Genomic DNA, 15,206 nt, shown 5'->3' with positions numbered 1-15,206 from the left:
GGCCACCTCTTAGAAACCAGGAAAGACAAGGAAAAAGATTGTCCCTTAGAACCTCCAGAAGGAACTAACACCTTCACTGTAGTCCAGTGAGGCTGGTTTTGGACTTCTGGCCTCCAGAACTGTAATATAATATATTTATGTTGTTATAAGCCATGAAATTAGTGGCAATTTGTTACAGCAGCAATATAAAACCAACACAATTCACAGGACAATTAGATGCCAAAGCAGCTTCGGCTAGAGAGGTGGTGGTAGGTGTGGGGGCTGATTGGATCTTGCTGGTATGAGTTGATCCCCCCAGAGTACAGACCATCTGACCAAACATCCAAAGACCCTTTGGAAATTTAGTCAGGGGCCAATTCTGCACAAATAGGGGCCCTTGCGATGTGTCTCAGACCTGGCTAGTCGAAGAACCACATCCCCCTGGCTACAGTGATTGGTTCTGATCCTTTGCTGGAGCTATCAGGCATGATTCTCTGTCATGCCAAGGCTGCTAAATTGTTGTTAAGCCATCACTTAATGAGAACCTGCTTGAGAATATAGCCAATTCAGAAGATGCTGCCCTGAAGACGGGTTACAGGCAGCTCCTTGATGACCTCCTAGAAATGCCTTGAGCCACCATCTCCTGAATCTACTCTGAACTTTTATAAACATGAAGCAATGGATTTCCTTTACTATATTTGCTTAAAGAACATCAACCTACATAAACCACTGCATTTAACCAGCATTTAAAGATGGTTCTTTTCTGTGGCCCACATTGACTTGAAGGTTCCCGGTCACCCTCCAGTTTCCTCTGCAGGAGTGGATTGGCTGTGAGGACCCAATAGTTGGAGCTACCCGGTCGCTATCATCATTGTAGGGAGGAAAGAGGATTAGAAGATAAAGAGTGGGCAACTGCTAAGAGAGGAGAGAGCAGGGATAGGGATGGGGCTTGAGGGATCCGAGACAGCCTTAACATCTAGCTGGTTAGAACCAAGACTTTTAAGGGGGTGTGGAATGACACAACTGAAGTGCAGTAGAGTGAATGTGCATAGATGCATCAGCAAGCTCCCTCCTGGTAATGTGCAGCCATCCAGAAGCAGGAACCAAAGAACCACGGCCCAGAGCATGGTAGTGCCTAAACAGATAACAACCGGCCACATTTGCAATAAGCACAATATCTTCCAAGATAACCAGTTCAGGAATCCAAATTCGTTTCCAGTGCAACTGGTTGAGTGATTAATGTGCCATTTCTTCTTGTGTGTTAAAATAGAGAAAGTAATCAAGGTGAGAGGGCTGGTGACCAGGCAAGAAAATGTTTTTCAGGTTTGACCACACTATAAAGGTGTGGCCAAATAAATGCAATGCTCAAGGTCAGATCTTTAGAGTTGAGAATTTATGACCTTTCCATGTCTTTATGACACATTCTGCTAGTGTCAACAGAGGAAAAACTTAAAGAGATGATTAAGGTCAACTTAACTAACAAGAACGACATTATAGTTTTCCTTCCTTCTGAGTCTTTTTTTTTCTTTAAAATATTCCTTATTTTTGGTCTTGTAGGTGGGAATTTCTTTTTAACATTTGTCTTTTCTAGATCAAAAATTCTCAGCTTGCTATAATGATTCTAGAAGCTAGGTCAGGACACAAACCAGAGGGGGCAGTTCCTGAATGCCAGGTTACAAAGGTGACAGTGATAACACAACAGTCACATTGGGGATAAAGTTCAAACTCTAGCTAATGATCACAAATTTTAAGAGCAAGGTGAGGCCTTAGAGACAATTTAGTTTAACTTCTCATTCTACAGACAAAAAAAAAAAAAAAAAAAGTGAAAGCCAATGAAGTTGGTGTCCTATGTGAATCAGCCCAAGTCACAAGCCTAGACAGAGAAGAGGGGGGCTGGAATGCAGGCCTCCTCCATCCTCAGGGCTGACGGAGTGGCTGTGGTGCAATACATGCCCATCAACATACACCAGGTGAATTTCTCTTTGCAAAGGGAAGAGTGAGGCTACTTGCTTTTCGGATAATGCTCTTCCTTGATAACAATAGTGCTACTGGATCTTTACTAGCTTGGCCTCTGTGACTAATTTAGAGATTACTGGGTCAATGCTGCCATTCTGTGTTTGGGCCTTAGCCATAACATTACCATATGATGATTCATATCACCATGACACCTCTTGGACTGATTCATAACAGCAATAATAATCCTATCATCTCTCTTTTGTTTTGTGTTTTTCAGTTGGCGTGTTAATAAGTGTTCTCACTTCATTAGCTGTCTCATCTCCAGAACAACGCATGGATAACTCAGTCAAATATGACCATTTCCAGTCTATAGCAAGAAGACTGAGACCAAAGAAGATCAAATGAACTGTGTGAAGTCACCTAGTGAATAAGGGACTTGACTGGAACTTGAAGGAGGGTTTTTAAACTGCAAGGCCAATATCCTATCTTCTGTTTACACTGTTAAAGGGAGCTCCCAAAACCACGTTTCTGGGCCTACTTCCTTTGGGCATGAGTTTAACTAACATGTTTGGTATCAGATCCTCAGGCTTTCGGTCCATCATGCTCTGTAGCTCCTTACCAGGCAGAACATATTTCCAGAACCAGGGGATTGTGCAGTCACAGCAGGGCAGCTGGTGGGTTTAGAGCTGACAAGAGAGGCCTGCCTTTCCTGCTGAACTTATTAGAAGGGCTCAATACCCGCCAAAGAGAACTGATCCTGAAGCAAATGCAGAGAAAACAATACACATTCTGCTAGTGTCGACACAGGAAAGACTTAAAGCAAAGAGAGGATTAATGTTAACTGACGAGAACCAGAGTATAGTTTTCTTTCCTTCCTTCTCAACGATTTTTCTTTCTTTAAAATATTCTTTATTTTTATAAAATGAGGGTATGGTACTGTAGGTGAGAATTCATTTTTAATATCCATATTTGTTTTCTTTTGAAATTTTTAAAATACAGAAATATGAAGAGTAAAACAAACACCTATGAATTCACTGCCCATTATTCAAAATGAACAAACGCTACTGTAATGGTCATTTTTGCTTCAAATTTTCTTAATAAAAGAATATTCGACAGATCAAGTTGAAGTCCCCTTTGAGACTAAGTCCAGTCCCACCCACATCTCCCCAGTGAGATCCACATGTGGTGTGTATATCTATCTGTTTGTATCTACATATAGATACAGCAGAAAAATAAGGGCCTTTTTCTACACGTGTGTGTTTACAAAATAGCGCACGGAGTGTTATCAACAGAATTTCTCCTTAAGAACGAATGCCTAACCTACCAAGTTTCCTCTAATGCACTGAAGGTTGAGAGGAGAGTGACGGAGTGAAAAATCATGCAACTAGAAATCAGAAGACCTGGGCCTGGCCCAGCAGCCCTTATTTACTCCCTGTGGGATCCTAGGTCAGTTGCTTTCCCTGATCTCAAAGAGGTTTTTTGTTTTTCTTTTTTTGGTAAAATGAGAAAGCTGGATGAAAAGATCTCCAAGGTCCCTTCCCCTTTGAAATCTGATGACTCTAAGGTTTAATTTCCTCATCCGTCAAATGGAGATCGTAATGTCTGTTCCACTCACTGTAAAGATGAAACATGATGTGCAGGTGCTCTGCAAAGCATGATAATAATATTAACTCTCGTTATCACTGCTCAGAAATTAAGCTCTTTCCACGCCTGGCCACTCCCGGGAATGCTTTTAAGGAAACTGTTGTTATCTATACAGCTGTGTGCCGCTTAACAATGGAGACACGTCTTGAGAAATGTTATTGGGCAGTTTTGTCACGTGAACATCATAGAGTGTGCTTACACAAACCAAACGGTATAGCCTGCTTCAGACTATACGACATACCCCATTGCTCCTAGGCTACAAACGTGCACAGCATGTTCCTGTACGGAATACTGGAGGCAACTGGAACAAAATGGTGAGTATTTGTGCATATCCAAACATGTTTAAACCTAGACAAGTACAGTAAAAGGGTAGTATTATAACCTTATGGACCACCACCATATATGCCATCCGTTGTTGACCAGAACATTGTTATGCAGCCCATGACTTATATGGCTTCGTTCAGAGGCGTGTGTTGCAGGCCAGCCAGCATGAAATAATTTCATTTCCTCTAACCTTGTTCTGCTGGGCAGTCAGTTCAGTGCAGAGGCTCTCCTACCTATATCCCTGAAGATTTAGTAAATGCAATACCAAAAATATTTTATTATAAAATTCTCTCCTCTACAAAGACATTTCCCAGATGGACCCACAGCTTTCAGACTGAAAGGCAGCTCAAATCCGTTTAGGACAGGAGTTGGTTTGTCTGAGATACAATTATTTAGAAAATCCATACTGGGCAAAAATTAATTGGTTTTGTGCCGTCTCAAATAGAGGAAGCTGGTTTGACTTCTGGGGTTAGGGGAAATCTTTCAATTTTCTCGGTAAGGTAAGATCTGGTGACTTCTCAATTGAGAAAATTTTCTTAGAAACATTTGAGTCTTCTGTAATGGAAAAACGAGCTTTTTGAAATGTATATTTTAAAACTGCTATACAAAGTTCTCTAAGAAACCAAATTGCTAATGTTTATACACACAAAGGAAATATATAGGGGTTAATAGATCAATCCTGCCCCAGTGAAAGACAATGTACCACAAGCATTGATGCCTTGGCATATACTGGCCCCTCTCCCTGCACAACCTCCTTCCTACTCCCCTGCACACCTGGATATCTACCGTCCTTTGAAATGCAATTCACAGGACACCTCCTCCAGGCAGCCTTCTCTGGTTTCTGCTCCCATCCAGTGTGTACTGGTGTTTCTTCTGTGATCCTCAGAATGCCCTGCTGCTCCTTTAGCCTCAATTGTACTCTCTTCTAACTCCACCACCTGCTCTCCTGATTGTCTACTGAAGCACTTGCCTGACTTTCTCACTGTCCCATGATCATTCGAAGGTAGGAACTTCAGATGTATCCCATGCCACATCACAATACCTAGCACATGGTAGGTGTGTGGAACCAATAAACATTTCTATCCATGGGCTGGGCATAGTGGTTCATGTCTGTAGTCCCAGCACTTTGCGAGGCTGATGCGGGCAGATCACTTGGGGTCAGCAGTTCTAGATCAGCCTGGCCAACAAGGCAAAAGCTACTCTCTACTAACAAAATATAAAAATTAGGCTGGGCGCAGTGGCTCACTCCTGTAATCCTAGCACTTTGGGATGCTGAGGTGGGCAGATCATGAGGTCAAGAGATCAAGACCATCCTGGCTAACATGGTAAAACCCAGTGTCTACTAAAAATACAAAAAATTAGCTGGATGTGGTGGTGGGCACCTGTAGTCCCAGCTAATCGGGAGGCTGACCCAGGAGGCGGAAGCTGTAGTGAGCCAAGATTGTACCACTGCACTGCCCTCCAGCCTGGGCAACAGAGCAAGCCTCCATCTCAAAACAAACAAACAAACAAACAAAAAAACTCAAAAACAAAAAATACAAAAATTAGCCAGGCATAGTGGCTTGTGCCTGTAGCCCCAGCTATTTGGGAGGCTGAGGCAGGAGAATCACCAAGATCACACCACTGCACTCCAGCCTGGGCGGCAGAGCCAGACTCTGTCTCAAAAAATCCCCACACAAAAAAACAAAAAAGTTTGTATCCATGGACACGCCTGCTCCGTGTATATGAGTATGTAGATAATAGCTGTGTGTTCTCCCTTCCTTTCCTGGCTAAATGTTCCCTGTGTGTTGCTACAGTGCTTTGAAAGATGAAGCTCTGCAGAGAATGTGGATTAGATTCAGTTTTGAACACTGACAAAATTATGTAAATATCACCAACCACATCAAGTATGAAATTTTAAAATATTTAAAAAACAGACGCCTTGTCACGTTTTTCCTTTTAACTAAATCTGAAGAAAACGCAATTTCAGCATGTGCATCTGAAGCACTATTAGTGCCTAAGCTACGTGATGTTGGGATGAAACCCACATCCCAAGTGATTCCTATGGTCTGTGAATTTTCTTTTCAGCAGTTTACATCACTGAGATCTTTTTCTATTAAATGTACAAAGTTATAAAATTCAAGTCAATTTGAAATGAAAGAATTTTGGATTAATTTTGAAGAATTAAAATTCTCAATCAAAATAGTTGGACTTTTTCTAGAGTTATATGATGATTAACCTAGACATCGTAACTGATGTGATTTAAGCCAAACACTAGAAGTCCACATTAAACTGGAGAGGCAGTGTGGACCAGTGGGGGAGAGGACTGTGTTGGTTATAAGTAGACCAAAAGCTCTGCTCAGTGTAGACCAATAACTCTACATTTTACTGAGTTCATGTCACCCTATCAACCTCAGTTTTCTTATCTGTGAAATGGAAGGGTCAGATGAGACATTTAAGGTTTCTTTATGCCTGATGATTTTAGGATGGTGAGTGTTTTCTTAAGGCAGTTATTCATGACCCATAGGAAAGTTAGGATGATCCGGCCTTGGTGCAGACACAGATCCCAGGACTGAGGTATCTCAGTTTCTGACAAGGTGAAATAACAGCAGTAATTCAAATTTTGGTGGGCACCCAAAGAGAAGCACTTCCTAAAACACAGATGCTGGGCCCACCACTCACCACTCACAGCATCATCTCTGCATCTAACTCAGAAGATCTCGGGGTGGAGCTTGAACATTTTCATTTCTAACAAGTCCAGGTAATGCTGATGCAGCACTTTGAGAACCACTGCACTAGAATATTTTGAAAATACTTTCCAACTCCAAGAATCTATGGTGAGGTAGCTAGGGGCAGTGGCCTCACAGCTGTAATCCTAGCACTTTAGAAGGCCTTGGCAGAATGATCGCTTGAGGCCAGGAGTTCAAGATCAGCCTGGGCAACATAGAGAGATCCTGTCTCTAAAAAAAAAATTTTAAACTTGGCCAGGCGTGGTGGTGCACACCTGTAATCCCAACTACTTGGGAGGCTCAGGTGGGAGGATCACTTGAGCCCTGGGTTTCAAGGTTATAGTGAGCTGTGATTGCACCACTGCACTCCAGCCTGGGTGAGTGAGCAAGACTCTTGTCTGAAAAAAAAAAATCTATAGTGAGTTATCAGGAACTGAGTAACCCCTCTATTTTAAGGAGCTACTTCTGCTAGTTGCCAGTATACCAAGAGCAGGCTTCCTTTTCCATGGGTATTTCAGAAGATGCAAAAATAATTTCAAGGGGCACATGTAATTAATTGTATAACCACCTTCTCTTAAGAGACATAATCAAGATTTTCAGAAAATTTGGCCTCCTGTAATAAAAACACTCAAGTTTCAGGAAACCTTAGGTAATGTAGATGGTTGCGTGATTGGCCTGGCATCATATTAACTAGGTTTGTTGGAAAGAGAGAAAGCACACCTTCATCCACACTGAGTTCACCAATTCAGAGAACAGTTAGCTTCCAGAAGGCTGAAAGTTCTTAAGTGCCCCCCATCATTATATAAAGCCCATTCCAAAACTCACCCTAGAAGGTGTAGGCTAAAAAAAGCAAACAAATAAAAAAGATTGTTGATGAAGTCATCTATATTGCTAGATATCAAACTTGGTGGCACTTAGGAATTACTCAGGGGGGGTTAAAAATTACCGAGACTTGAGTCCCACCTTCAGAGACTGACTCAACCCAGGCATTGCAATTGTTAATATTAATAGCTCCCCAGGAATAACCGTGCAACAAAGTCTAAGAATTACCAATCTATAAGTGAATAGAATCAATCTGGTTTTTATTCCTTTGGGTCCCACAAGCTATTGTTGTCATGCCAAACATCATGACCATGTGTCTTAAATGACCCTGCAGATAAACACTGAAATTTTTACAAGTCTACAAAGGGTCACAAGTCCACAGAGGGTCAAACACAATAGAGCTAAAAATATTTCTTAGCTCCGTTAACGGACCTTTTCATGCAATTCAATAAATACTTTTTGCAACGAGACGTGCCCCAGAAAACACATACAGTTTCTGCTGCAGAAAGCCAGGTGAGGTTTGCCAGGGGAGGAGTTTTACCGTCTGAATTATAAGCACCCTGAGGACATCATCCACATCCTAAAATCCTTCAAACTCCCAAGTGCCTATGTGACTCAGCACTGGGCAAATTAGAGTTGGTGAACAAAGACTCGTTCAACTGACTTGAAATTATGACTGGATTAAGCATGCGGGCATGTAGATCTTAGCAGAATACTCGTTTCCTTGTGAAGGACACGGTACATGTTTCCATGTGTGTTTTGGCAATGTACACAGTTTAATTCCTTTACATTACTTAGAGTAAATGAGAACATTAAAATTGGGGCTTTATATGTAAGCCGTGTAACTATTTATTGAGAAAATATCCCTTTTCCAAAGTGGATGGAAGTTTCTGGTGTCTGAAGACACATATCCTTCTGGCTGCAGCCAACAAAACATAGACGCCGCCCAAGGCAGAGAATATTATATGTGCATCACTTTTGGCTTTTGCCTCTATCTTACAAAGCTGTGGCCATAAGAAAGTTACTACGGAGTAAAGATAAAAGACAGCCCCACATTGGTTAGAGACACAGGCCCATCTTTGTCACATTTGCACGTGTCATTCTAGATATTTTCTTAGAACACCACAAACTAAACGTGTGGCTAAGATCCGAGTGGATTGAAAACTGTCTTGGCTGAGGCCAGAAAGAATGGTTAAAACTTGAAGGCTGATTTTTTTACTCGAAAGTGCTCTCCAGCACTTTCCCCACCTACCCCATCCATTGCTAATTAGGAGCAGCCAAGGCTTGACATGTACACAGTTCTCTATGGTAAAATTGATTATTATATTACTATGGAAAACAAGGAAGTCATTTCATTCGAAATATCAAATTCCACCAAAATCATACATGGCAGCTGTTAGCGTATGCACATGGGGGAGGGGTGGGTGTGTGAACCTATTAACCCTCTCCCCTTCAGTTTTCTGACATCTCAGAGTTGCAAGAAAGAAAAAGATTCCAGTGCCTCTAAGGCAGAAACCAAAGACAAAACTGCACAAAAGATTTTTTAAAGAGTAAAACAAAATCCCCGTAATGTAAGATATGCCATCCATGCTGTTTTATGAGTGTGGATTCGCTTTTACACACTTGCAAGCAGAAAACTAGTATTCTTCTACTGTGAGCGTTGAAGCTACTTGTAATTGCATCAGATACAGAAATGAGGTGAGTCATGTTCGGTTGCGCTTGAGTCTGCTAACAGACCATCACATCCATGTCCAAGTTTGTGCCCTGAACCGCACGACAGAAGTGTACACACTCACTGGCTGGCTTGGTGACGATGAAAATAGTTTTGTTTAAACACTTAACTTTACTTAACGATACCTAAGAGGTGCTGAAGTTCATATTCTCGCTACTTCAGGGGTACTCAGAAACCATTATCAAGGCTTGTTTCTTGGCGAGATATCCCCAGCTCATGAATTTTAACACGACACTCTCCTCCTGGTCCAGAATGTGTCACACTGTGCACTCAACAGATACGAGACATTTCAAACACCTTTAAGTTTATTTTCCATCACTGCCAAATTCCAGCGATTAACACAGAACACCTCACCCTTAAGAGACGCCTATCATTTATAAAGTTTTGGGATTCCGAACGCATCCCCTTCCGTTCTCCCGGATCTGGTGATAACGCAATCTGTTTTCCAGTAGCCTCACAACTCTTCTTTATACAAAGAGTTTAGTAACCAGCGTAAAAAGACCATCTAGACTTTCTGACATTGGGATCGCCAATTTCACTGGGGTCACGAGGAGCTGTTTTAGGTCACATGTTAAACTGCCGTTGTGAATCATTTGTTAATTTTTTTTTTTAAACGGAGAGGGTGGGGACACGGACAAATCGCACACTCATGCACAAATGCTCAGCGCCGAGAACATGTTCAGAGGTGCTGCCTGGACTGGAGAATTAAAAAAGAAACTAACAAAATCTTGATTTCTCCCTTGTGCTGAGGAAAGGTAGGATGACATCATGCAAGCTTACCTTTCTGAAACAGACCAGGGTGCCTGGCACGACGCGCTGATCTGCGGCCCCCGAAGCTGGGAGTCATTTTGGGTGTTGCGCATGTGCCTCCCTAGAAAATTCCAGTGACACTCTACCAGCTTTCTGCGTGCCAATCATGACAAGCCTCTACTCAAACTCTCCCCTGGAAAGGGAAGAGGAGGAAAGGGGCAGAGGAGGGGGTATGCGAGCGAGGGAGGGAGGGAGCAGGGGTGAAAGAGAAAGAGCAGTGCCTGAGCACGGCATACCCGCCTGGAAGGACAGTCACATGCCACCGGGAGCCATTCCTGCTGCATTACACATGCTGAGTGTAAATGGCAAACAATATCAGTCGATGTTTATACCACATGTTCTCAGCCTCTTCACATATCAACACCCAAGCCAGCTCTATGCAGACGGGCCTCCTGAGAGCGCTTTTGAAGGAGGGATCTAGGGCTGACTGCTTTTAATAAAATTGCAAGCCCTCGCCTGGCTTACTTCTCTGTTTTTCGCTGCTGCTGTGGGTGGTGGTGGTCTGCTTGTTTGTTTGCTTGCTTGTTTTTTACCCTGGGTTTTCAGGGGTGAAAGTTTGGTTCTGAAGATACCCTAAAAAACAGAAATCCAGCTACATCAGATAACGCCAGCAAGCTGACGCCCAACCAGCAAAGCTCCTGAAACAGTTTGCCCTTCTTTATTTCTGTGGAACAGGAAATGAACTGAGATGACCCATCATTTCACCCACCCAGTGGTAACTGCAATACCTTTCGGTATGAAAAGCGGCATCTCCTTTGTTCTAAGCAGTGGCTGGGGGCGATTTTGGCCCCCAGGGTAATGTTGGAAACAGTTTGTTGTCAGAACTGAGGGGGAAGATGGAAGGCAACTGGCGTCTACTGAGCAGAGACCAGGATGCTGCAAAAATCCTACAATGCTCAAGACAACTACCACAAAAGAGAGTTATTTGGCCCAAGATATCAATGCTCTCGCAGTTGAGAAACTGCTCTCAGGCTAATGCCTTCAACCAGTCTTGCAGAAAGTATAGCTCCCACCCCGCCAAAGAAAGCCAAGAAGCCCCTCTCTGTGAGGAAGTGGCTGACGGTCCTGGCTGGCCTCATTCAGAGTTTGATTACTTGGAAACACAGCTTTTCCTCCTAGGAGCCACCATTCTCCTGCCAACTGGTTTTTAGTTTTCTCCTTCCAAATCTCACACTGCAATCCTTAAACACTCAAACCAAACTAAACCTTCATGTGATTTTCTAAAATCAAAATCTGTTGTCACAGGTTCCTCATTGCCAGGTTATGCAAAGCAACCATCCTTCCAATTTTTCCTGTGTGGGACAGGCTGAGGTTCACCTGCGATGCCTGGCGTCCACTATAATCCCCTCCCCAAAATAGTCAATAGGGTATATTCCTTTTAAAAGGTCAAAACTCCCCAGGACCTTATAAATGACTTGGTGATTGAAGCTTACTAGATTCTCCTATTTTACTTAGTCCCTTGGAGAAGATGGGGGTTAGGGATCAGATCACCTCCTACCTGGCACCACCCGTGGGTACCTTGGCATCAGGGAGCCTTCCCCCCTGCTGGGACTGAACTCAGACCCGGTGTGTGATATTTCTACAGCCGCACTGACAAATCAAAAGTGAAAGCCAGTTGTTGGATATGTTTGGCCAGCCTGTTTCCGGCTGCCCACCAGAGGCTCTTCCATGGCCCACCTGCCCCAGTGAGCTCCCAGGAGAGCCCAGGGGCCCTTTCTTCCTAATTTAGTCACAGCCCACAGGCTGCCTCGGGCTCCATTGGCTTCAGCCGTTGACTCAGTCACAGACACCTAAAGGTGCCAGTCCCAGCTCCTGACCTAAGGGAGCCAGCCAGCCTGGCCGCGGCTGTCTTTCTCTTCTGGCCTTGAGTCCTCCCATGGACTGCTAGGTTCCCCGAGCTTCAAGGCTGTCCTCCAGTCAGCATGCTTTGCCCTTCCTCTCAGTCTTCTTTCATTATGCCCAGAACTTTCTTAGGATAAGAGTTTACTGAAAAGCACCCCACCACATGTGTCTTCCCAAACCCACACAGAAGGCTCTGCTCCTCTCTGCCGCTGAGGGAGAGCAGTGACGTGCCATGGCAAAAACAGTCTTAACAGTGGCTAAAAACAAACGCCTGAAACCTGCCAGCCACAGCCGGCCACAGCAAAGAAGGATGAGGACGATCCTATCTGCAGGATTCTGGTAGAAGCCATGTGTCACCTGGTACAGCAGATACACGGATACACATTGTGACCTCCGTAACATGATATACTGAATAAAAGAAAAGGCACCCTCATACATGGCCTGGGGTACAATTCCCAGGAGAAGAAATGCCAATCCTTAGAATGAGCCCTTCTGATTCTATCGTCCTAGCTCTTACCCAGAGACCAGAACACAACTCCAGTTCCAATCTGGAAATGAAGAGGCACAAGCTAAACACCCCAAATGAAAACTCAGTTCAATGTCGCAGGTATGTATTGAGTATCTACTGTATACCAGCACTGTGCCAGGCAAGGAAGGACGGAGGAGCCTGAGGTAGGCAGTAAGCGTGCATGCACAACACATTATGCCACCTGCTTCACACATTTTATTGATCCTTAAAAGTCTTAAAAAAAATTAAGATCACTATCCCCATTTTACAGATAAGAACACTGAAGCTCCAAATGACTGAATACCCCACCTTAAGTGTCAAAGCCTCGTATACTGTCATTTGAAACAGTGTCTGCTGGATTCCAAAGACTTTGTATTTCCACTAAAGCACCTCCTAGTATGCAAAGTGAGTCATAAACATAAATAATATAGTAAAACGAAATGAACACTACAAGTAAGATGTGCTCAAAGTACACTGAGTGCAGAACCAACCACTTGCGAGGCTCAGTACAAAACGAAAACGCGGGGGACTTGTTCAGAACGTATTAAGACTTTCAAGATGGCAGCAGCAGAGCGTTAAACCAACCAAGCGCAGGGCCCTTCTCGATATGGGACTCACTGCAAATCCACGCCCACGAAGTCAGTCCCTAACGGGAAGGAAGAACTCAGGCTGGTTGAGAGTAGAAACCACATCTTCCATCTACCCTGAAAGCAGCAGGCTAAGAGAGTACCACAGCCTAGAGGTTGCTACTGGATATCTAAGCCTGTCCCTAGTGCCTTTGGTTAATCCTTTCTCTGTTTTTTTTTTTTTTTTTTTTTTTGAGAAGGAATTTTGCTCTTGTCACCCAGGCTGGAGTGCAATGACACAATCTTGGCTCACTGCAACCTCTGCATCCTGGGTTCAAGCGATTCTCCTGCCTCAGCCTCCCCAGTAGCTGGGATTGTAGGCATCCAGCTAATTTTTATATCTTTAGTAGAAATAGGGTTTCACCATGTTGGCCAGTCTGGTCTCAAACTCCTGACCTCAAGTGATCCGCCCGCCTCGGCCTCCCAAAGTGCTGGGATTATAGGCATGATCCACTGTGCCAGGTATGTTTTCAATAGGATTTGAGAAGGTTAATCCTTTCTTTTACTCTGAAGCTAGTATTAAGGCAAGAGGTGGAAGTTGGGTTGGGAGAAGCATGAGGCACACCTGGACCCCAGGAATACTATTATTCATTATGATACTGTGGGTCTCTGCGGGTGCAATGATGGATGGGGCGATCTGGCCTCCATGCCGGGGATGTGCCCTGCAGTGGGTGTTGTAGTGGTCCTCACTGGAAGTAGAAGGGGGAGTTAAACACAATAATGTAAGGAGGAGGCAGCTGGCAGAGGTACATGCCCCGCATGTGGGGACAAAAGCAAGCACAGACTGAGATCCAGTGAACGTAATGGGTGTCCACCTGGAGGTGGGAGACATGGCTGGGTCTGGCTGTGTGGCCTTCAGCTGTTACTGAGTCCTGTGGCTCAAGTCTCCCAAGGTGCTAAGTACACAGGAACTTAAGGACATGCTATGCTGCCATTAACAAGTGAGATTTACTATTCACTTACTATTTAATGTTAAATCTGAAACCAGTGCACAGAATTGTAGATATATTACAGTTACAGCCACGTAAAAGGCAAAATAACCCTTCGGTAGGAAGGAAATCCTATTGAGAACATACCAAACTGTTAACAGGGGTAGCTGTGTTTAGATGGCAGAATCATAGGTAATTTTTTTCTCCTTTCTCCTTTTGTTAAGTTTTCTAAGTTTTCTCTCATGCAAGTACTAACCAGGCCTAATCCTGCTTAGCGTCTGAGATCAGATGAGATCAGACATGTTCCAGGTAGTATGAGTACAGACTGTAGACTAATTTTTCTTTAATAAACATACCTATTTTTTAATTAAAAAATAATTTTTTTAGTCCATTTTTTTTTAAATTGCATTTTAGGTAAAAATAATTTTTTTAAGACAAAGGAATTCCTGGCTGGGTGTGGTGGCTCACACCTGTAATCCCAGCACTTTGGGAGGCCAAGGTGGGTAGATCACAAGGTCAGGAGTTTAAGACCAGTCAGACCAACATGGTGAAACCCTGTCTCTACTAAAAATACAAAAATTACCTGGGCGTGGTGGCGAGTGCCTATTATCCCAGCTACTTGGGAGGCTGAGGCAGGAGAATCACTTCAACATTGGAGGCAGAGGTTGCAGTGAGCTGAGACTGTGCCAATGTACTCCAGCCTGGGCAACAGAGTGAGACCCTGTCTCAAAAAAAAAAAAAAAAAAAAGACAAAGGAATTCAGCTGGTCAAATACTGATCCATGTAGCTTATAGGGCTTTCCAATGAACCCCTCAGGTTAAGGTGTCTAACACAGCCCCTTCCCTAGAGAAGGGATTTCTCTCCCGGAGAAGCACATGCTAAAAGTAAGGGCAAGGCACATGTGCACGGGAGGGATCTTTGTGAAGCACTGCCATGTTTACACATGAAGCCAAAGCACCCAATTCAGCTGTGTTTCCACATTTAGCTTCTAGGAAGGTTTTTTTGCAAAAGGAGATGGAACGTGCCAGCACACTGTTCAGACATCACAGACACTCATTTTATGATGTCAGATTTCACCATCAGAGAGATCAAATTCATCAACATCAAGAGGACTTGGTACATGCCATGGCTTGAAGTTCACAGCCCTCCTCTGTACCTCCCACCACAACTGAGCTAGCTGCAGACAGTCAGGTAAGACCAAAGGAAGAAGGCAGCGTGACCGCTCAACCCATCGAGGTGGGCTTGGGTCCGTGGCCTCCAATTTAACATTTAGATCCCCTTTGCTTGGTTTCATACACCTTTCAGGGTAGTACTAGGTCATTGTTT

General features: G+C 43.7%; 1 protein-coding gene across 3 annotated transcripts in view; it reads right to left on the bottom strand.

The window, feature by feature from the left end:
• RBM20 (RNA binding motif protein 20) overlaps positions 1-15,206 on the bottom strand; it is a 204,087-nt gene that overhangs the window by 63,299 nt on the left and 125,582 nt on the right. Inside the window, exon 1 of one of the 3 annotated variants that reach the window (XM_010332999.3) lies at positions 9,946-15,206. This exon is cut by the window's right edge and continues 24,400 nt beyond it. The exons of the other annotated variants lie outside the window; for them this stretch is intronic. Within the exon in view, the coding sequence (XP_010331301.1) occupies positions 9,946-10,028 (83 nt within the window). The 5' untranslated portion in view covers positions 10,029-15,206. The remainder of the gene's footprint in view (positions 1-9,945) is intronic. 3 annotated transcript variants of the gene reach the window in all.

This window comes from Saimiri boliviensis, chromosome 12, assembly GCF_048565385.1.
Source record: "Saimiri boliviensis isolate mSaiBol1 chromosome 12, mSaiBol1.pri, whole genome shotgun sequence".
NCBI classification, from domain to species: Eukaryota; Metazoa; Chordata; class Mammalia; order Primates; family Cebidae; genus Saimiri; species Saimiri boliviensis.
This window is presented reverse-complemented; position numbering and strand designations above follow the sequence as displayed.